At 41.7% G+C, this 23,734-nt stretch overlaps 1 protein-coding gene across 1 annotated transcript; it reads left to right on the forward strand.

Annotated features, from left to right (window-relative positions):
• Window positions 1-8,039: 8,039 nt before the first annotated feature.
• On the forward strand, window positions 8,040-23,308 carry PERP (p53 apoptosis effector related to PMP22). Its single transcript, XM_075597829.1, has 3 exons — window positions 8,040-8,411; window positions 18,853-18,990; window positions 20,615-23,308. Exons 1-3 carry the CDS (start codon window positions 8,213-8,215, stop codon window positions 20,830-20,832), a joined length of 555 nt encoding a protein of 184 aa, XP_075453944.1. The 5' UTR covers window positions 8,040-8,212; the 3' UTR covers window positions 20,833-23,308.
• Window positions 23,309-23,734: the final 426 nt, after the last annotated feature.

The following is a 23,734-nucleotide window of genomic DNA, read 5'->3' on the forward strand; positions in this document are numbered from 1 at the left end:
GAGGGAGGGCAGGGGGCAAAGGGCAGGGGGAGGGAGAGCAGGGGGCAAAGGCCAGGGGGAGGGAGGACAGGGGGCAAAGGGCAGGGGGAGGGAGGGCAGGGGAGGGCAGGGGGCAAAGGGCAGGGGGAGGGAGGGCAGGGGGCAAAGGGCAGGGGGGGCAGGGGGCAAAGGGCAGGGGGGCAGGGGGCAAGGGGCAGGGGGGCAGGGAGGGTAGGGAGGACGGGGAGGGTAGGGGGGGCAGGGAGGGTAGGGGGGGCAGGGAGGGGGCAAAGGGCAGGGGGAGTCAGGGACGCCTTTAATAACCCATTCCCCTGCATTTACTGACCTTGCACACGGCTGCGGTCCTCTTCCTACGGGTACCGGCCGCCGTCCTCCTCCACCTCGGGCTCCTCTGCGGCGAGGCTGAGAAGCTCCGGTGAGGAGGTGCTGTGCCTTTCGCGGGGAGAGGCGGAGACAGCCGGAGGAGCGGCCTCTGGGACGGGGAGCAGCCTGTGTGAGGGGAGAGCCGCAGAGAGCGTGCTCTGTGTGTGTGTGTGTGGGGGGGGGGGGTTGAGCAGGGGGAGGGTGAGCGGGGGGGAGGGGGGGAGAGAGGGGTGAGCGGGCGGGGCAGGGGGAGAGCGGGGGGGTGATCGGGTGGGGGAGAGCGCCGGGTGAGGGAGTGGCCTATGGGTGGTGAGAGCCGTGGGGAGCGCTCTCGGGGATGGTCAGCTGGGGGAGCGGCCTATGTGAGGGGAGAGCCGCAGAGAGCGTGGGGGAGGGTGTGTGTGTGTGTGTGTCTCTCTCCGTCTCTCGTTTGGCCCGTCACTCTGCCTCAGGCCAATGAGAGGTGTGCGGGGGCGGGCGGGCCAAGGGAGCAATCTCATTGGCCTGGCCCAAGGTCCAATGGAATTGCCGCTAGGGACACAGGGAGGGACACAGGGAGACACATACAGACACGGACACATATGACGCTTTCAGAAATATATAGTAAGATATGTCCACATAGGACTAAAAGTGAAAAAAACAATTTAAATTTGACTCGGGCTCTTCTCCAATTCAGACTCCGGCTATCCTTGAATACCCGCATCTCTTCAATCCCGACCTCGTCTACGTAACACGACTATTCTACACTCTCCAATCCTTACTACGGCTAAGTACCTCCACAATCCGCTACTCTCCACCCCACCTCGGCAAGTATAAAACGACCCCTACTTCTCCAATGCCGACCAGGCTACCTACAGTCCAGACGCGCTCTCGCAGCTGTGGGTGGTGTTTATATCTATCCCCACCTCGGCCTCACGGTCCCGCCTTGTTTGTGGTGAGCACAACGTTACAGTATGCGCAGCCCCACAAACATGGACCCTGAGCACGCACGACAGCCCGTTCGCACAATGACCAATGTATGGAGCTGATACAGAGTAATCTTCAATCCTCACTGACCGGACACTAGTCGCTTCACCTTGCACTCTTCCATCTGTCCCCTCCGGGGCAACATCTAATACCATGCCTTAGGCACCTTCGGCCGAACCCCAACTGCCGGCGCCTAACCGCTGTAGCGGAGATCCCCACGGATGTCGGGGGTTCTTAAACTAGTGTTTCATTCAGTTCAAAATCACACCCTCTCGTTTCCCCTCTCAAAGATCCATGGTGGCGTACGTCATCTCGCTACTCACAGACGATGCCCTGGCCTGGGCCTCCCCCATCCGGGAGCAGCGCTTGGACCTCACACAGGATATCGGACAGTTCGCTCTGGAATTCCGCAGAGTCTTCGACATGCCTGGTCCCAAGGTTACGGCAGCATCCCCTCTCTTTCTCTCACAGGGTAACCGGCCGGTTGCAAGATATACCTTAAAATTTCGTGTTATTGCTGCCGAGACGGGTTGGAATAACGAGGCCTTTTGGCAAGGACTTTCTGAGACCCTCAAAGATGAGATGGCGGCGCATGAACGTCCTACGGACCTCGAAGAGCTAATCGCCATATGCATTCGCGTGGATCAACGCTTGCAGGAAAGGAGGGCCGAGAGATCTCACCATCTCCAACTCACTGACAGGTACCGTTCTCTTCAAACTAATGCATCTGACCACATGGGCATTGCATTGATTTTAATATATATACAAACATTTATATATATTAATTCATAGACATATGTATTTATATATTGTATATTATATCACATTACTTAGTTAAATAGTTATATATTCAGTTTTTGGATGTAGCCCCCTTTCCCTATGCCTGCTGGAAACTACGTGTGCTGCTGTACCTGTTGCTCACAGGAGGCCTAAGCCTCCACCGCTGGGAGCCTGGCGTGAGCTCTTTCTCCTATATAGTGCAGCGCGTCCACCTATGAGGGATCCCAGCGTTGGCGAGATAACCTATCACAGGAACTAACACAGTAATGAACACACACACACAAGGTATATAACAAGTGTTTACTGAACACACATATGATAACCATTAACGGTAGCAATGGTAACCCCCGGGGTATACCCAATAGCCCCAACACTGGATAATTCCCTCAAAGTACGGAGGGTGCGGTGGCACCAATAACCCTGGTGTCCTTCCCAAGGTCAGTCCTACCCAATATATGAGGTAGCGCTACCCCGTGTGAAGCATTGGTGCACTTTATACCTCCCCGGGCACTCATGTACCCAGGTACTGCCGATTAAATAACAAATCAATGTAAAAGAACGCTAGATGGCGCTCTACTCCACCTCAGATAGTGATTAAAATTATATCAAATAATGTATATATCAATACTCAATCTAAACAAAATGTGCAGTGAATAACAAAAAATTAGTGTAATAAGGCAAAAACAACTTATCACTCAACCCCGACAAAAGACTGTTCCAAAAGTCTTGAAGATGCAGTATGGATGAAGTTCCAGGGGAGCGTCGTCGAATGCCCAAAAAAGAAAAAACAGTGGATAGTGTGATATTGTAAAACCAGTGTGGTGAAAAATATATAAAAGCTTCCAAATTCCTACTCACAAACGCAGCAGAAAAATGAGCATATGTGCCAGATCAGAACTGTAGTGTAGCCCAGTCTGGAGGTATGGTATATAGGTCAGCGATCTCCGAGAAAGCAGAAAACAACCATAGTGTAGATAAAAGATAACGAGAGTCGGGCTTTTGCAGCCATCTTGGAGAAGGAGAGAAGCAGGGGAATCTTTGCTGTTCGCGGTTCCGGCGAGCTGTGACATCACGTTCCGGAAGTGACGTTCGCGGTAGCTGTTTACAGTGAGACCGAACGGATAGAGCTACGCCAAAACAAAGACCCTCTTGTACACATGCTGTTTTTCCTTCGATTGCCGTAAGCCACCATTTGTCCTTTATATTTGATAAAATTGTTATCTTTTATCTACACTATGGTTGTTTTCTGCTTTCTCGGAGATCGCTGACCTATATACCATACCTCCAGACTGGGCTACACTACAGTTCTGATCTGGCACATATGCTCATTTTCCTGCTGCGTTTGTGAGTAGGAATTTGGAAGCTTTTATATATTTTTTACTACACTGGTTTTACAATATCACACTATCCACTGTTTTTTCTTTTTTGGGCACTCGACGACGCTCCCCTGAAATAACAAATCAGTCAGGTCCCACGACATGGGGCCTCAATAATCCGCTCTCTCCTTATGAGTCCCAATCCGCTGTGTGAGGTGCGAGCTCCAGCTGGAGGGTCCCACAAACTGTCTATGATGTGGCCTATGATGTGGCCTGTGGCCTGGTCCCAGACCACAGAGCACCGCGTGTCCGTCCGGTCACTAGTGCAACAGCACTAATTATAATACTAAGGGAAAGAGTCCCTATCTGGGGGCCTTCCCTGCAATACTTTACTGACGTAACTCAGGGCCTAGCTGGGGCCTATGGGGTCAGCCTAGGCCTAGTCAAGGGAAGCACTGCTTCCTGGACCCTACCTATCCTGTTGCAACCCTCTGTCAGACTGGCACATGTGTCCTCCGCTCTGGAGGATATCCTTCTCTCCTCTCTGCTAGGAGCCCTATTGGCTCATACGCCCCATGTGGGTCTCCCGCCCTAAGGACCCTGGGACTTGTAATCTCGCGCTGCGTCTTGTGGAGCCATTCTAAAATGGCTGCCGCAACGCTACACACACTGCACATGCACGACGCTGTGCACTGCGCATGTGCGAGACCTAAATGGCGGCCCCCGCACTCCCGGTCTGGGCGGAGCTCCGGCATCTCCGATCCAGCCTGTAGCCTCCTCCCTGCACCGGAGGTAAGAAGGAGGCTCAGCTACATGGCGTTAGCGTTACTTTTTTATAGTTTTTTTTTAAGATCTTGGTCCACTAGACACAAGCTTAGTCACAAAGTGGCAGAGACCAGTCAGGGTAGGTTGGGTTTTATTGCCCTTATTTCTCCCTTGTCCTGCATCCTTTTGTAGTTGATTCACAATCACCCCCCTCCCGCTTAATTTCATGTTATAAAGTGAGAACAATTGAACATTTCCAGACATTCAACCATTACTTAAATACTTATATTTGGATCAGTTGAAAGCAAATGACTGTCGTCAGTTCAATTTGCTCCCAAGCGGAACTGTACTTTAAAAACACATATTCATTTATAATTTCAGGAAAGACCATAAATCTGCACAAATCTGGTCTATTTCTGGAAACTGATTAGGAATCTTTCTAAACATTTGCAAACAGTGTGGGTAATGGAATTATAAAACATACTGGACACCTAACAAGCTCCTATTGAACCCCCAAAATAACCACAACATATATATAAGCATATGAGTGTCACAGAGGAGTGCTACTGAGCATGGCAATATATATTTAAAACCAGAGACAAAACATAAAACACAGACAGAGCTCAGTGCACATCCAGTGAAATTCATATACGGTACAGTGCCTAAATATATATGTATAAATATCTATTAAATAAAATGGTCTTTTAGTTTAACATTATTTAATAGATATTTATACATATATATTTAGGCACTGTACTGTATATGAATTTCACTGGATGTGCACTGAGCTCTGTCTGTGTTTTATGTTTTGCAGGTATCTTAAATTATGTGTGGTGCTAGAGTTTGGCCGAGGCCCCGCTGCCTAAGTCAGCGCGCCCGCACTGCATGCAGGCGGCACGCTGAGAGGCAATTGACCGCTACCTGTGGTCTCTAGGGAGCGTGAGCTGGAGCGGGGGAGGCGTGGTTTGAGCAGAGGGTCCGTTCGTCCGCCCACCCCCCCGTCGGTCCGTCCACCCCCCCCTCGGTCTGTCCCCCCCCACACATGCAACACATGCACACATACACACACACTCCCCCCCCTCTTCCTTTTGGAGGTGGGGGAAGCTCACTCCAGCCCCCGGCGCTGATAGGCTCACCAGCGCACCACGTGACGCGTCACCGCTCTGGATCGCAATCCTCTTGCATCCCCTGGCGGCTGAAGCGTCACAGCGAGTAGTGAGCCTCGTCGGAAAAAGGCAGCGGGCACAGACAGGCAGGAGGTAAGGGGCTGGTGGCCCGAGCGCACGGATATTCGCAGCGGGTCCTCAGCCTAAGTTTCATGCATGCACAGGACTACTGCCTGGTTCCTACGGATTCATGGAGCCACAAAGTGTGACGATAGTGTTTTTTGGGGGTGAAAGAGTAGCTGTTGAACCTGATCCGAATTTCAGTGTCATCTCTACCTGTGATTTGGGCAAGTCTCCTTATCACCCTGTGCCTTGAGCACCAAATGTAGATTTTAAGTATTTTGAGGCAGAGACTCATTGTGAATGCACAGTGCTGCATACATGGCCAGCACTATATAAGATAAACATATTATTATTGAAGGGTTTGTGGATCACAAGAGAAGAAGGGTGACTAGAGAATGCAGGAGCCTGAAGTATGCATGGTATTTTCTCACCAAAATCATGTAACTAAAATACTGCCAATAGTTCACCTGCTTGAACAGGTGCAGCTGTCATCAGTGTGTCCTTATAAATGGGACAAATGCTGCTTCTTCTAGAACTGGCAACAATGTCACAAGTTGGAATATTGCTGTTTTGGATAAGTTACCATTTGGAGGGACTAAAGCGATTCACAATAAAATAAAGTCAAGTTGGGGGATAGCACTTTTATATCTTCCTGAGGACGGTTCATCAATTGATAAACATTCAGAGTGAACATACAGAAAGGGGCGTATAAGAGAAGAAACAAAAGACAAATTAGTCAATTAAAACACAATTTATAAGTACATTAGGAACATGTACAACTTACATAAAATTATGAGGTGGATCTCAATGATCCCAAACGTCCACGATATCTCTGATGAGGCCCCAGATTCTCAGAGACCCTCCGCCAAAGTCCCAGATATTAAAAGGAAACAGCCTCCGTGATGGATGTAAGAAGCCGGATCAACTCGCAGTGGCGTCCTCGTGGGTAAACGCGACTGCAGCTTCCGTGGTTCGTCGTCACGAGACGCACGTCGCTGCTTGTGACCTCGCCGCGACGCGTTTCGTGGCTGAAGCGACACTTCTTCAGGGGGAAGAGATAGAAATTAAGGACAGCGCGCACTAAACCTTCAGAGGTAACAGGGAAAATAAAATTGCAGCAATCATCACAGAATTAAGGCAATATTAACACTAGCTGAATTCCCAATGGAATACGAGATCGGGGTGGAAATCGAAATGAAAAGGTAATTTGTGAAGAATTGCACAGGGGAACTTAGGAAATATAAAGAAAGCGAATGAAGAAGTTAAAGCTTCAGGGCAGGGGTTCTCAACTCCAGTCCACAAGACCACCCAACCAGTGGTAGATTTAACATTTTGCTGCCTATAGGCACTTACCCCAGGCCGCCTCCTGCAGCACCGCGGTGTCAAATGACGCTACGATTCTATGACGTGACGCCATGTGACATCACATTGTCATGGCAACACGTCACCATGTGACATCGCAGCGTCATACGCTGGAGGAAGGCGGTGCGAACGAGACGGTAAGAGACCTTTACAGAGGCCCCACGCTCTCCTCTGGCAATTAGTGGGGAAGAAAGCAGGGCCTCTCTATGCCGCCACCTTTGGCCCAGGCCTATCGGGCCTAATGGGAAAATTTGCCACTACCCCCAACAGGTCAGGTTTTCAGGATATCCTGCTTCAGCACAGGTGACAGTGGCCCAGTCTTCGACTGAGCCGCTGATTGAGCCACCTGTGCTGAAGCTGGGATATCCTGAAAACCTGACCTGTTGGGGGCCTTGAGGACTGGAGTTGAGCACCCCAGGCTTAGGGAATCTGGGCCTAGAATGGTGCTGAGTGTGAAGCAGGGGAACCTGGTTCAATTCCCAGTGTCGGCTCCTTGTGACCTTGGGCAAGTCACCCTATCTCTCTGTGCCTCAGGCACCAAAAACATAGATTGTAAGCTCTGCAAGGCAGGGACTGTGTCTGCAAAATGTCAATGTAAAGCACTATGTAAAACTAGCAGCTCTGTACAAGAACTAACTACAGTATTATTATTAAAAATACACATTTTCTCTCTATAAAAAAAAATGCTAATCATTATGGATTATATTGCCCATGCACCACAGCGGAAAGAAAGTAGCACTTGTATTAGGACAGCGGAAAGAAAGTAGCACTTGTATTTAGGAATGTTTTTTGTCACAGGAAGGAAATAAGAAATCAAATCACTGAATCAATTCTGTTTAATGTGCATTCTGACATGAACGTCCACACACGCCTCTGCCCCAGACGCCAGCGCCCTCCCCACCCGCTCCTAAATTTAGTCACACTGCCTGCTGCAAAGGAAGGAATAAAAAATTTAAAAAAAGAACATAGAAGAATGCAGACAAAAATAAAGCAATATACAGAATTAAAAGAGCAAACTCTTTTTCACTGAGAGACTTTAAACTTAAAATAATGTTGGATTAAAAGAAATATAGTGCACACAAAAAAATATTTACATATGTAAAATGAGAGAGTGAGTGTGTGAGGAAGGAGTTGGGTGGAACAGGGAGTATTCACTGTAACTTGAGCCTGCTCTTGTTTACCAGCTGCAGACAAGGGGGAAGGACTCATACAGTAAAGTACAGCAGCCCAAACCCAGAGCCGATCCCAGCCCTGCAGCTCCACCCCTGACACACAACAGGTCTGTGCAAACCCCGTGAGTCACTGCAACAAGGTGCGGCTCTGCCAGGGACTCTTGAGCCGAGCTCTGCCTCCCTGTAGCTCTCAGTCCCCGGGCACAGAGAGAGTGAGAGAGTGAGCACCCAGATCTGTCTGCATACACCACCCTGCAAGATGTTCAAGTGCGGCATCGCCTATCCCAGGTGCAAATGGATCCTGCCCCTGCTGCTGCTCTTCGCCATCATCTTCGATATCATCGCCCTGGCCGGCAAAGGCTGGGTGGAGACGGAGTCCGGCAAGGAGTATGCGTCCCTGTGGTCTAGGTGCACCAGCCCCGGCGGCAACTGGTCGTGCACCTCTATCATGGACTATGGTAAGGAAGAGACCCCCTGCCTGTTTAATGCCAGTGAGGGTGGTGGAGATAAAGGGACAGTCTGGTAAGGTAGGGGGGTGAGGGAGATAACTACATATATAAGATCCCAGTCTTGTTTGCTGGGGGGGGGGGGGGGGCAGGGGCATTCAGGAGAAGGGGTAGAGGTAGGTCTGGTTGTGATGAGGGGGGAGGGAGAGATCCAGGTTTGATAAGGGAGGTGGGGAGGGTGAATCAGATGTAGGAGGACGGGAGAGATGCAGCCTAGTTATGGTGAGAGAGTTGGTTTGATGTGGGAGGGTGAAACCGACCCTGGAGGATGGGAGAGGCACAGCCGGAATACACAAGGAGGGTGTGGGGTGAAGCAGATCCAGGTGTAGTGTAGATAGGGAGGAAGAAGTGTTGGGGTACATCAGTTTCTAATTGTAGTATATGGGGGGATCCCAGTCTAGCTGTGACCTGGAGGGTGAGGCAGATCAAGAGACACTTGTGCATGGACCGTCCATGCTTCAGCTTTGTCAGGTTTGGGCTGCAGCATGGGACTGCAGGTGCAAGCCTGTCACAGTGGGTTCAGTGGGCGTTGTGATCCCTTTTCTTTCAAAGGAAGAGTAAAGATCAATGTAATACAAACAGACGGATCAGGAGAGATCGGATACAGCAAGAGAGGGCTGAAGCAAATACCCCAACATGCACCCACCTGCATGTCACTGATTTTACTGCAGCTTTGTGTTATAATAATATGGAGGGGAGCAGTGTGACATTGTGCCTGCTGCCTGTGAGGAATTGTAAAACGGTTAAAGTCGATGGAAATAATTTTATTCAGGTTATAACACACACGCACAATTTATTGAGCTTAAAAGCATAAATTTTTTTTTTTTTCTTAAAAACAAAGTGTAACTTTAAAGTTGTAAGTTTAAAAGTATTGGTACTTTAAAGTTGCAAAAAAAAATAAAAAGGTAGTGGTACTATATGTATATCTTTTTTATATAGCGCCATCCATGTTCACAGCGGTAATTCACTGGACATAATAATATAACACAATGGGATTAAGCTCACCAGACGTAAAGTAACATTAGGCGAAGGAGTCCCTGCCCCAAAGAGCCTCCAAGCTAAGTGGTGAGAAGTTACAAAGACTGTAGGAGGGTGTTCTGTTAAGTGTGTCTGCAAGGGGTCAAGTTCAATGTATGAGATGTATAGGGTCCGCCCTATAGTGTAGACCCTAGTCACGCAGGCCTGCACAACTCCAGTCCTCGAGGGCAGCAAACAGGCCAGGTTTTCAGGATATCCCTACTTCAGCACAGCTGGCTCAATTAGTGACTCAGTCACACTGAGCCACTAATTGAGCCAGCAGTGCTTAAGTAGGGATATCCTGAAAACCTGTCCCGTTTATGGCCCTCGAGGACTGAAGTTGTGCAGGCCTATTGCATTACTCCTAATTAGGGCCCTGAGGCAGACCCGTTTTTTTTTTTTGGAGCATTCTTATCCTATTCCTATGCAAATGAAGTGCATTCAGCCAGTTCAAATGTGCGGGTTTATTGTGACAGGTGGTGCATACTTTGACCACCTGCTACACAAGCACATTTATGTTTGTTTACTAAGTAGTGCCACTTCGAAGCTGGAAGACACTTGCATCCCCTTCACTTGAATAGCTTGTAAATGGTCATATTTGCTAATCTTAGAAAATCCAGAGCATACAATATGATGAAAAAATATATATATTTATTACTTATTTACATGTTGTTCCATGTGTTTCTTAAGGTAAATCGCTATGTACATGGTTGGCACTATATACATGTAGAAATAGTCATGCGCAAATAATACAAAACAGTCTTACAAGTCTTTGGTAAAAAACACAGGGAAATATTTATTTATAAGCAGGATAATAGAAGAGGCTGGAGGAAGAACACAGGCTATTTATCCTGGTACCAGAACACCAGTCTGTACTTTTATTTTGTCTCCTACCTGTATATGCCTTTTTTATTTTAGTTTTTATAAGGAAGCATCTCTAACCATGTCTTAATTATGCTAGCATCTACAAATGAAACAATGAATTGTAATAGTTCTTATACTTTCCCTTGTGTTTAGATGAAATGTGTGTATATATATATATGTGTCAGTGTTCGACAAACCTATACATTTGCACGCCCCGGGCGGGTGGATTTAACATCGTGGCGAGCTCCTATAGGCCCAAGCAGCACACGTTTGGTACTAGGTGGCGAGTAGATTTTTTTGTTCGGCGAGTAGTTTTTTGGTGATTTGTCGACCACTGTATATAGTTATACGTTACCGTTCCAAGGATTGGTAAACAAGAGACAGCACTCAATGTTGAAAATCAAAGTGTATTAGTGAAAGCAAAAATACATCCAGAGACCCAACGTTTCGGTCCTACAGAATGGGACCTTCCTGAGGGGGATAGTTGGGTCTCTGGATGTATTTTTGCTTTCACTAATACACTTTGATTTTCAACATTGAGTGCTGTCTCTTGTTTACCAATCCTTGGAATTATACAGTGGTCGACAAATCACCAAAAAACTACTCGCCGAACAAAAAAAAATATATATATATATATATATATATATTTTTTTTTTATTTATTTTTTCATCAGCCACATTAAAGGGAAATCACAGCCACACATGGATAATTTAGAATTCATGGTGTCTTTTTGGTAAATTTTCAAAGAAAATATCCTCACATGAGGGATAAGTGAAGCACCGCAAATAGGGAAAACGGCACACCAAGGATAAAAAATAAAATGTATTTGGAAGTGACTAAGAGAGACATCCACAAAAATAGGACAAAACAAACAACTCTGACGCGTTTCGGGCAAAGCCCTTTGTCAAAGAGTATATATGAAATTTTCAAAATGAGGCCTGAAATCATTACTTCAAACAGAGTAGCTAGAAATATATATAATGTACCATGCAAGCTGCTTTCATAGAGCGTCTGGGTCAAACTGTGATTCCAAGAATGCAATCATAAGGACTGAGCCATCAAGCACTTCTTAAAACGTATCCCTGTGTTGCTACTGTATATTTAAAAAAAAAAAAAAGCCTGTCAGGTGGCTCTAGAAATGGCCATTGTCACTGCGTTATATCAGGAAGCGTGTGCTTCAGGAGGAGAGGAGCAGTGTCGTCAGGCGCAGTGGAAATGGTGTGTTGATGGTGCAAAAGAGTACAAAATACAATGACTTTTTCGTCACTTAAACTTGCCATTTTCTGCCAAACTGATTTATTATGTAAATAGTTTGTTCCTGCAGCATAAATATTTTACTTTAGATTAGGCTTCAGGCAGTCTCTCACTACTTGTTTATGGCCTATCTAAAATAGCTATAATATGGTCACAGTTTTGACTCTGATACAATGATGATTTCAAGTCTTTGTTAGTCAGAAAAAAGTTTTATACAGTTTAAAATAAATACATATTCTTGTTTGTTATGGTAAAAAAAACAAAAAAAAAAACAATTGTCTATTTCCAGTCAAATCCAGTCTACAGGCATTATAAGCAATCGGTCTTGACGCCACCTACATGCTTAAGCTTTGGTTTTGAAGAGTGGATTTCCTTTAAACCAGCCAGATTTACGAGCATGCAATCAGCTGTTAAATGTGTAGGGCTTTTTAGTGGCATAGGGTTTCATGGCATTTCAAAATATTTTCTTATTTACTTTCTTAAATCCCTCAAGGGAATCCTGCAACCGAAATAGAGAGGTCAGGGTAAAAAGTTAACGGATCTTCCCAGTGCATTACTCTTCAAGGAGCTTCATTGCTGGCACACTTTGTATTCAGTAAGATGCAACATTACATTCGGTATTCCCGTATGAATACTGAGATACTTATCTGGTGGGATACATATAACATTCTTATATAAATAACATTCAACTTCTGGAACAGCCACACTTTACATTACAGTCACGTCTTGGTGACAGCTGATCACTTAAGGTGTACTGTATGTTGCAGATGACAATACATTTGTTGTTTAATCTTTGCCGCAGTAGTATTTGTGAGGTAGAGTATTGGGTGTCACACGTCTTGAGTGCTTCCATTTGATTGCAGATCCAATATATATCTTTTATGTAGACCAAGAATGTAGTTTATAATTGCAGCATGAAAATCACTGGAGAGAATTGAACTGACAGTCACAGGTGGGGTATGCAGTGGTGTTCTGGGCCTTTTTCACATTCCGTGGTCTGATGGGAACAACTGGGGATTTGTTCAGTTTATAACATTTAGCCAGTGAAAGGATAGACTACATACTGTACTCTGCTTGAAACTTCTTCCCGGACATGTCTTTTTTGTGTGTGTGTTGCCTTTTACCTTTTCCGCCCTAATTACAGCATGGTCAAATTTTCTGGCACATTTCCTCCTTGTGTGTATGTATGTATATATATGTATGTATGTGTGTATGTATGTATGTATATATGTGTATGTATGTATGTATGTATGTATTTTTTTTTTTTAAATCTCTGTGGTTTGAGCAACCACTCTCTGCACTGTTAGCAGACATTTCTGCAATAAGTCTTAGGCCCGTATTTACTAAGCAGGGCTTTTCCACAATCTAGTGCCACAATTCCACAATTTGCAGCCCATTCTAGTGAATTGACCAATAAGGTCATGTTTAGCAGGGTCCCCACCTATATTTTCTGCCCATAGAACATCTGATTGGTTCTTTGAACACTTGTTTTTCTTATCTCCTCTCCCCCACATATCCTTACGATCAGGCTGGACAGAACACCAGTGGCTGTTACATTTTCAGCATTCCTGAGAGATGAGACGATCATTCTGTGTAACCTTGGTAGACCAGCTTCAGTTGAAAAACTATTTCACAAGCAAATAGATTTTCAGCCACTCCGGGTCTGGTTACTCAGCTGTAAACGTTAGAGAAGTTAATTAAATCAAGTTCTAGCTTTCGTAGATACCTAATCTCACAGGGGGATATTGTAAAGTCCTATATTTCAGGGGGCGTATAGTTTTCAACCAATGATTTTTGAGAGGTGAAATATAACTATATATTAAAAGTAAAACAAACACAGTTAATGGAATAGCATGTGCAAAGTGGCATAAACTGCAGCAATTACTTTTCATACTTCAAATATATACATCATGAATGAGAGCGTGACAGGTTAAAGCTGCCTTTACGTACAAGAACTGTATGAGGTGTTGGGCACCTGGTATAAATAACTTCTAAGCACTTTGGCTAATATTGTGCCTTTTTTCTTCAGGCTTGCACATGTTTAATTTTAATTTGCTTAAATGTAATGGAAGATAATGACCTTTTCATTGCAGACCATGACGCGGTTTATTATTGGAAAAATATGGGACATTATCTCAATTATTGTAAATGTCCAAAACATACATCTTTGTACTAGTTTTGTCACCTCATAATTTAGGGTGAGGCAACACTTGGGTATGAAATTATTAACCGACAACAGGCAAAAAGGTTATGACACTATCGAGCCATAGTGTTTGAACACAATGAAGGCGGTAGTTTGCAGCAATTGCAGTTTTCTCTCCATTTAAGGGTTAAACCATGAACACTAATATATTGAGCTGGGAAGCACAATTAAGGTTGTGTTTGTAGATCAACTGTATGGATGTAAAAAAAAAAGGACTCAAGGGGTTGATTGTTTGTTTAAAATGTGATGTGTGTAATCTGTATGCATGCATATCATGATCATGAGCCCTTGATAATTGTTTTAACGCTTGAGCTGAAGTGATTTTAAATGAAACATCGGATCTGATCTCCAGAAAACATAGGCGAGCTCCATAGGTGCATTTCAGAAAATGTCCGTGTAGACAAATGAGAATAGGTACTTCTGGATTATATGCAAAAAAATAATAATCCGTTGTCAATTTTGGCCCTCAATAAAGACTTTAAAAAATACGTTGAAAAGCCTGATTTTATGTAGTAAGCCAGATTTATTTTTTTTACTACTAGTTTTATAGATACATCAATTTACCGCTGTTGGGGATAGGAGTGTTCATCACTGAAAAGTGGTTGTCACTTTTTTCTAAAAGACACCTGAGAGGGGGGATTATTTATCGGCGTCTTCCAACTGCCAGTCCAGGGCACAAAAAAACTGACCAGATTATTTAAAGAACGGCACATCCCATTGTTTTTCTCTGATTTTAATCTGGTAATATTTTTAGGAGTAAAATTGTAACTAGTGTGCGGTGAGAGCAGTGTGTAGGTGTGCGGTGAGAGCAGTGTGTTAGGTATGCGGTGAGAGCAGTGTGTAGGTGTGTGTTTCAATCTTAACTAGACTTCCAATAAAGTCTTCACATGCAGTTCTACACAGAAAGGGAATGCAGAATCTAGCTAAAATAATATTGTTTGCCATCAAGACGTAGTGTGCATTTATGCTGATCATAGAACGAGCTAGAGTTAATGCATTTCACAGAAGGGGGGGAGGTGGGAGCAAGCCATTTATTATAAGGATCAGCTTACTTGTTAGAATGTGTAATATGTTTTGTGCATCTCTCTCGTGTGGACTGTATGTGTCTGTCTTACACAGACAGACAACTGTGGCCTGACCAGGGACTTTCTACTACACAGCTATTTCCCTCTCTAGGTTTAGTTGTGTTGAGTCAGGTTATAATATCCTTTTGAGAATTGTCTTCAGTCTGCTAGACAGCCCTAAGTAAAAGTTGCAGCAATGGATTATAGATGTGCTTCACTGTATAACAAACTAAAACAGACGTTGTGCAGCCGCTAGTGATTCTTATTCTACACAAATTTGTAAGTAGTGTCCATTAAAGTACTTAAATACCATTTAACCCAGACTCTGCTGGAAAAGCTGTGTAATACAGCAGGCGTAGGTTTATAGGGGTCCATGTTAAAATGGACATGAAGCATAAGATGGCACTGTGCTCATTTGCATGTCATTTCCCAGAATCCCTGGCTGCAGTGGAAGTGTTGTATGCTAATAGATAATGGTAAAAGGCAGGGTTGAAGACCTGTCTGAGATGTGAATGTGGTCATTTTAAAACTGCAGTTCAAGCTGCCGTTTAAATTTTATATATATATATATAATATATATATATATATATATATATATATATATATATATATATATATATATATATATATATATATATATATATATATATATATATATATATACATATATATATATATATATATATATATATATATATATATATATATATACATTTTATTTTTTCCCCCCCCATTCAATATGTGCATCAATACAATCTGCACACTGACCAGTGATTAGCTAAGCTGCAGATCGATCCGTTCTCCTGTAATCAATCACTTGCTCAGGGCTATTTAATTCAGTTCTTGCACAGCATTTTGGGCAATGTAGTTCCTAGAATATGATTGAGTGGGCAGTTACAAGATACAATTTGGTTCACTGCTAGACAGAGGGCGGGCTCAAGAGCCAGAGCTTATCTGTCACTTTGGAAATGCTTCCTACATTAGAAACATTAAAAATGTCTTTAAAACATTTTTTAATTTTAAATGCTACAAGTAATTTCTCATAGTAGAGAACTGATTTTTTTTTTTTAAACCACGTAGGATATTGCTTTTACTGCTGCTTTTATTGCCATGCACTTTACGGTGAAGGGTTTTTGTCCCTTTTTTTTACCCACCATAACTTATTTAATGTGTGGTTGAACAACATTGAACGCCAGGTTTGTTGAACTCCTCTGAATTCTGTTTCTAGGTGGAGCACTTCTCTTTACTGCCTTATTATATTTCGTTTACATTATAACAAGTTCCTGCATGTCATTGTTTTAGATTAAAGAATAGAAAGACGCTTAAACCACACCTAGCCTCCTAGGCAAACCAGTTTTTGGAAACCTCGTCGCCTATTGATTGTTGGTGTGAGGTTTGCTTGTGTGGGTGTAACAAAGAGGCCATGTGAATTATTGAAACATTTTGACAAAGCTTATATCAGCACAACAGATGAATTAAATGCAATTTGTAGATGTTTGCTTTACCACCTACATTTATTTGATAAAAGTTCAATTTACCTGCTTAAAAAAAAGGGACATGTACAGTATGTATACATATCTTGCGAAATTTCTGGAATCACTGAAGCAAGTCTATATAGTTCAATATGTGTTTATATTTGTTCTTTTTGCTACATTTTTTGTGAGGTTCATGAGTCAGTGGTTACTCTACATAAATGGTTCACCACCACTGCTGCCCTTTTTCAGGTCGAGATGGGAGTGTTGCCAAGTTTAGGTGTGACTTCCAAGGAATGCAGAGACTTCTTGTAAACAGACAGTGGATAGGCGATTTTAGGATGAATGCCTCTTTTCCATCTCTCTCACTAACGGCCATTATAGTTAACGCAATGCTATTTCCTATAGAAAACATCACTTAAGTTACATTATTGACCTTCTGAAGATATGTGGTAGGCTTAATGTGACGTTGGGTTAATGTCACATAGCTAAGGTTGGTCTGGACCTAAGTGCGTTTATGTTTTTGCTTCTGTGGCCTTTTTAGACATATTGGCAGTGTCGTCTATCAGGTTATATCCTCTACTAGGATGTCATCTAGCTCACAGGCTATCAATTTAACGACCCCCAGGAAAGTTGCACCAAAGAGATAATAGATGTGCTTAACAAAATGAAACTATTGTACAGCTGCCACTGGTTCAGTCCACACACAGGGATATCCCTGAATCTTCAGACTTCTAGCCTTAACCTTGCTTAAACTGAAATGAGGCACGACAGAGCAAACAGCCCACTGAAGAAGTCCTTCCTTGTGCATTATAGAGATCATATTGGGGAAAATACAAATATTTATTAAAATAATATGATCAAGGGCCACAAATAGATATTGGAGAAATAAGAGTTGCATTTTGTTATTACTGTAAACTACCACATTTTCAATTGCCACCTTGCTTAATTATATATACTGTAATTGTATATAAAGCATTGGTTTTCAAGCTTTAAAGAATCAAAAATAATGTGTGCGTAAAAATATTATTACAGTAGAGGGGTATAGTTTTAATTTACGTGTCATGCAACCAAATTGGAATGTTAAGCATTCAGTGAAAGGACTGCTTGTGCCTGTAAACTCTTGAACAGCAGTAACATTCAACAGTAGTGAAGCAAAAAGACATTTGGATGCAAGCAGTGTCCTTTGTGTGATGGTTAGTAGGGGGTATGGAGTATCACTACTTTTTTAATTTACACTATTAGAGTAATTTCATATTTAAAATATATACTGTATATATATATTTAAAAAAAATTAGTCTCTCCTTTTCTGTATTCTAAATATAAATATGGTATACTGTTGATCCTTCTAAAATATGGTAAGTAGCTTTCCCCCCCGATATGCAATACTTTTTTTTAAGCCACTTACACTTGCATCTTGTGGTTAGTCATGGCATGCGCCTGACATGGTGGCTGCAAAATAACGGGATGTTCAACTTTTGGCGCCACCATGTCAGTGGATACATTTGATATCTTTTAAGAAGATTAAAAATATTGGATCCTATCTATCGGGAGCCTTAATTGTTGTGTATCAGTGTTGTGTATCAGTGTTGTCCCGTGGACGCCAGTGAGTAATTACGATACTTTGCACTGAATGCCGCAGTTGAATGGGAATGATGCTACAAATTAGCCTGGGTGGGAATGCGGATTGTACTCAACACGGCGTACACTTTTCATGACTAAATTATTGTTATTGGTGTAATAACCTGTATTAAGATGCAATTATACAAAAATAAAGTTGTGGTTGTACTTAATTATGTGTTCAGCCTTAGAGATTGTTTGCTGTATTTCCATCCTAGCTTTGTTTCGTGAATATTTGTTGTTGTATTGGTCAATGTATTCTGGAAGGAATTGATGGCTTGATAGAAGACAGTCTTAGTTTGTGATCTTTTTCCTGTCCCTTGCAGACATGTCAGCTGTCTAGTTTCACTGACACAATAGGTTTCAGTTGGCACAGTATCTACTAATCGGTGTTCAGCTATGGCTATGCCATATCTGCAATGCACCTTTCAGTGCCGTAGGAATTTGCTTAAAGCACTGTTGCTAGTTTCTGAACTTTCATCTTGTTGATCCCCAAATACGAAGAAAGAAATGCACATATAGGCGTGGGAAAAGTATCCGAGTATCACTGTCTACATTTCCTGCCACATACCCGTCACAATTTACTTAAAGAATTGAGACATGCAACTTATCTTGGAGGTCCCCAAAAACTCCTGATTTGCCTGTCTTGCATTTGCTTCCTTAAAGTGCTGGGTTGTCTCCTTGTACCTGAGTTTTTGGGTCCAACAGGTCTGAAGATGTTTTCTGTACCTAGCAAAAATGAATTGTAGGTAGCGGTAAATACAATTTGCTCTAATACTGTACATGAACAATTCATTCAAGTATTGCCCTAGATCTGTGAATTTTAGTCATGCTGTCCTCAACTATTATCAGTATTTTTTCTTTTTGGCTTATTTTTTATGTTTATTTTTCTCTTCCAGCATGGGGCAAAGCGACAGCTGCACTTCTGATCATTGGCTTCATCATCCTCATAATCTGCTTCCTCATTTCCTTTGTTGCACTGTGTGTGCCACAAATTCCGATGCTGAGGATAATCGGAGGTCTTCTTATCGTGGCTGGTAAGGCGATGAAACGGTTGCATAATTGCGTGTTTTGGGATGTTTGTAATGACACGAGGAAGTTCTTCCTTTTTGGAAGTCCTCACTATTATCTCATAGCAATTGTACTGGTATGCTAGTGATTATAATCCTATTGTATAAATATAATGTTGAAACGTTGCGCCCTCATTTTATCTATTAAAGGAGTTGGCCTCTGCTGATGTGTATTCCACTAAAACCTTTAGTGAACATTTTATAGTAACCAAGCTCTGTACAACCAATGGGCTGATTGTAGCTGTCAGCAATGTACGTATATATATATATATACATATATATTCCACACACGCCCTCTAATAAACCATCCTCCTGTCTCGGTGTGTATCGGGTGCCTTCCCTGTACTCGTATTTCCAAATTAATCAACTTCAGATGTTCATCTTTCCCTTCTGCAGTGTAATATGTTTTTTTATCATTTGTTTGAATGGTTCATTCCTATTTTTTTTTATATACAGTTTACTTAATTGCATGTACAATCTGGGTGCTTTATTTAACACAGTGATCACCAACTCATAGGACAACATATATTTTGAGTATATTCCAAGTAGTAATTCCTTCCTTTAAAATTAATGTATACCATACATACATACATTAAATACCATACACACATCTCAATATTTTCTTTTTATCCATTGCGTGGGGAGAAAAAGATGGGTTCTCCTATATTATGTTTGATGTATATGTCATTTGGTGTATATACATATACATTTGAACTGGGCTTTAACTATTTGATAACATCACTATGATTAGTGCGACAATGTCACCTTCAATCTTATTTATATTTAAATATACACAATATTAATTCTATTCATTGCATAAAGGTAGCCAGCCCGTCTGAGATATGAAGAACCCTTTCCCCAAGGGGGATATTATCTGATGGCTATTGCTCTTGTCTAGATGGGCCAACTTTGTTCATACATTAACATACACTAGCTGATGGGTAATCGTTTGGTGGTGACACTTGTTGACAAAGGGATAACTTTTGAGTTCAGAGATTAGAGTGATCTTTGTCTTTGATACTTAGGTTATGAAGTCTTTCTCTTTTAAAATGTATCCACTGATGTGAATTGTCCATGACGGTCAATTGTATTTAATAAACCAGATTATATTATCTGGGCACTTCTGGGAATTGATTGGACCAACAGATTTAGTTTATAAAATGCAAGCATTCAATCCACAAAAGGTTCTCCATCAAGTTATGCTAAAGAACTCTGTAGCGAGACCGCTTGAAAGTGACCAACTATCTGTAGATCCAATAAGAGATATCATACAATCTACTAATTGTCCCTCCTTTGCTACTTTCCAGTGTGTTATTTATTAATCAAATTAATTATTTTTAATAATGACCTTATTGACGTATCTGGTTGATAAGAAAGTTATAGCACTGCTTAAACCACATTATTTTACATTTCTCAATAGAAATGAATAGGATATATATATATATATATATATATATATATATATATCTATATATATTCTACATGTTTTGTTAATTTTAGTCTTTGACTTTGCACATGAAATAATCACTTGAAAAAAATAATTATGTTTTGGTAATTGGTATTCTCTAACATTTTATTCCTGTTTGTTTAGTTATTTTACAGATCATAGCACTGATCATTTACCCAGTATGTTTCACCAACGATTTGGCTAAGAACAACGAAAACTACATGTACAGTTGGAGCTATGGATTTGGCTGGGGCAGCACAATTATCATGTTTGGCTGTGCAATCTTCTTCTGCTGTCTTCCCAACTATGAAGAGGAACTGCTGGGCAACACCAAGACCAAATATTTCTACACTTCCTCTTAAACCTTACAAGACTCAGACTATCTTATTCTAGAAATGCCCCATGTACAGTACTATGTTGCTAAGCTACTGAACATATTCCATTGGTTTTGTGTATTTTAGTTGTTTTTATTGACTTGTCATATTAAAAGAATAATGTCCTCGTTACAACTGACTAAATTTGAATGAACCTTTATTTTCTTTAATATTTTTATAGATTTAATATGGGCAAATATTTACTGCACTCTAATAGGGACTTGGCGTCCCAGATTTTTTTTATTGCATTATCTCTACTCAAACATATTGTGTTGTAGTGCTCAAAGATATTCAGGGTTTTTTTTTCCCCTTCTAAAAGTCGCTTCTGACCCTACTTGTGAGAATGACGTGATATGTTAGTGTTGATTATGGCAATATTACTCCAAAATAAATGGGAAGACCCTGTTAGAAAGGCTTGCCAATGGAAATGCCAAGTATTTTCAACCTAAATATGTCTGTGATGAATTTTATGAAACCTTCCTTTATTAAACTTAGATGTTTTTACAATTTAATGAAACAAGATCTAAGTTTAATGAACATATTGTAGGTTAAGTACAATACAGTTTATTAGGACTCATCGTCTGCCCCAGCTTCTTCAATATAGGTAACGTTTGTAAAATAGAATTCTTTAGAGTGTAACAAAATGTTGACGTTAATGCTATTTAGTTGTAAAGATAGAAATACCAAAAATTCTGTTCTATGTTCTTCCAATTACTCTTGCCTAAAGTATGTTGTACAAGTAGTAAAAGTCAAACAGGAGTGGAGCATTGGTTCTCAACTTTTTTTTTTTTTACATTGTGTACCCCTGCTAGAAAGCACTTGTTCCGCGAACCCCTAATTAATAAGTCTGCCCACTCCTCAGACTATTGCTATCAAAACTGTTTGACCGATCCTAGTGTCCTGAGCTTGTGGATGGAACACAGGCTTAATAAGGCCCCAAACTGCACATCATTGTGTGCAGGCAGCATGGGTGGTATAGCTGTCAATTACTGAGAGCTTCCAAAGTTACACCCCACAACGCCTTCCAGCTGTGGATGCAAAGCAATGTGGGGTGTGACTTTGGAAACTCCTGCTATAATGAATATAATTGATAGTGATATCACTAGCACTAAGGTGCAGTTTGGGGCCTTAGTAAGTGTGCAACCTAGGGGTTCATGAACCATTGTTGGGAATCGCTGGTGTAGATATATATATATAAAAAAAAAAGTATTAGACACTCTAATGCAGGTGCCTCTTTCCGCAAAGGGGGTTCATTCCGTTGTTCATAGCAGACAGAAATGCACAAAAGTGACATCAAACTACTTAGAAATCTGGTTGTTTAACCTCTTCTGGATGTTCAGCTGACATTGAGAACATCCATTATGTAGAGGATTTTTAGGTATTTCACGTTGACCTATATTAACCTCTTCATTGCACAGCAAGTGCTCTATAACCGTCAGTAATAGGAATGTCCCAGAGATCAACCTCCAGAAGCACCTGCTTTTTTTCTACAGCCTATCGGCTTTCTTTTGGTGGAAGTTTAATTTTAATAAAACCTATGCACTGGGAGACGTATATATATATTTTCTTTTTGAGAACCTATTTTGCTTTCAATGTATATGTTTTATAGCACTAATAAGGACTGCCTAAAATTTGATATACATTTATTCTTGTATTAAAGTAATGCATAAATCTCTTCACCCTCTTAATTTTTGGGGGAGATTCTCTAACCGCCGATCTGGCTTATCGAACCACAATTAACTGCTATTCAAGTCAATAGACCAATTACACAGGATTGTGGAGTGATAGCCCATATGGGAGATTAGTGAATCCCGACATTAGAACCATAACATGCTGCTTGAGTTTGGTTACCATTATACAACCAATTTTTATTACCGTGGCAATGCACACCGTGAATAATCACAAGCGGTGGCTTTCGCCGCATATTTCTCCACACTATAAATCCTTGATTGATGAAACTGAAGTTGATTGCCATCACGGGGTGTTCAGGTTTAACCCACTAAATTAGAAAAGTTCACTGCAAGTTGTGTGATCTGACCCCATCAAAGTAAGATTTGTATGCAACCTTTTCAACTGTATTGTGTGTGTGTGTGTGTAATAGTAACCATTCTCACGTAGGCCCATATTTACGAAGCCGCGCTATGCTATGGAACGTGCTGGAAGATGTATTAGAGCCCATTCACTTGAATGGGCTGTATGATGTCTTCTGGCGCTAAGATGTTCTCTTATGGAATAGCACTGCTTAGTATATATGGGTCTTACTGTCTTTGGACTGTAAAATAAATAGTAGTTGGGTTGAAGAGAGCACCTCCGGAAAAAAAATGCTTTTTTGCTAATACAATGTACCAAGCTACACAAACATAAATGTCATTTTCCCAAAGTGTTTTGATGCAAGATACTATTTTATGGTACTATATTGTATTTTTCTGACTTGCCTTTTTATTAAAACTAATAACAAAAAACATTTGTTGCTCCAGCCTAATCTTTGTGTAGAAGAAGGGGTTGTCTGCTATAATAAGATCACCTATTTACTGTGCAGCAGTATATTTATTGAACAGTACACTGCAGCTCGAGCTTATGTTAAAGCAGCAAAATGTGAAATCTATTTATTTATTTTTTAAATCAGTTCTGTAGTATGAGATAATAGTGACCTTTTTCCTTTTTTAATTCAACACCATATGTTGCCATATGTAGTGAGTTTTACAGCATCCTTTGATTTCTATAGCAGGTTTTAGCCACCTCCCCAGCAGTGCGAGATCTTTGTAACACTTTCCTGTTTGCGATCATTTGTTGCCGATGTTCCAAGGAGTTTGAGCTGTAACAATAGATATTACTGTAACTGTAACAATAGATATTACCTTAGTAATGTAAGGATACATTGTAGCTGCTG

This window comes from Ascaphus truei, chromosome 4 (assembly GCF_040206685.1).
Source record: "Ascaphus truei isolate aAscTru1 chromosome 4, aAscTru1.hap1, whole genome shotgun sequence".
In the NCBI taxonomy this organism is placed as follows: domain Eukaryota; kingdom Metazoa; phylum Chordata; class Amphibia; order Anura; family Ascaphidae; genus Ascaphus; species Ascaphus truei.

Excerpts from the sequence above, each read along its gene's own strand:
- PERP (XM_075597829.1), top strand. The coding sequence starts at position 8,213 with ATGTTCAAGTGCGGCATCGCCTATCCCAGGTGCAAATGGATCCTGCCC. Across the intron at positions 8,412-18,852 it reads CACCTCTATCATGGACTATG|CATGGGGCAAAGCGACAGCT; the intron begins GTAAGGAAGAGA and ends TTTCTCTTCCAG. Across the intron at positions 18,991-20,614 it reads AGGTCTTCTTATCGTGGCTG|TTATTTTACAGATCATAGCA; the intron begins GTAAGGCGATGA and ends CTGTTTGTTTAG.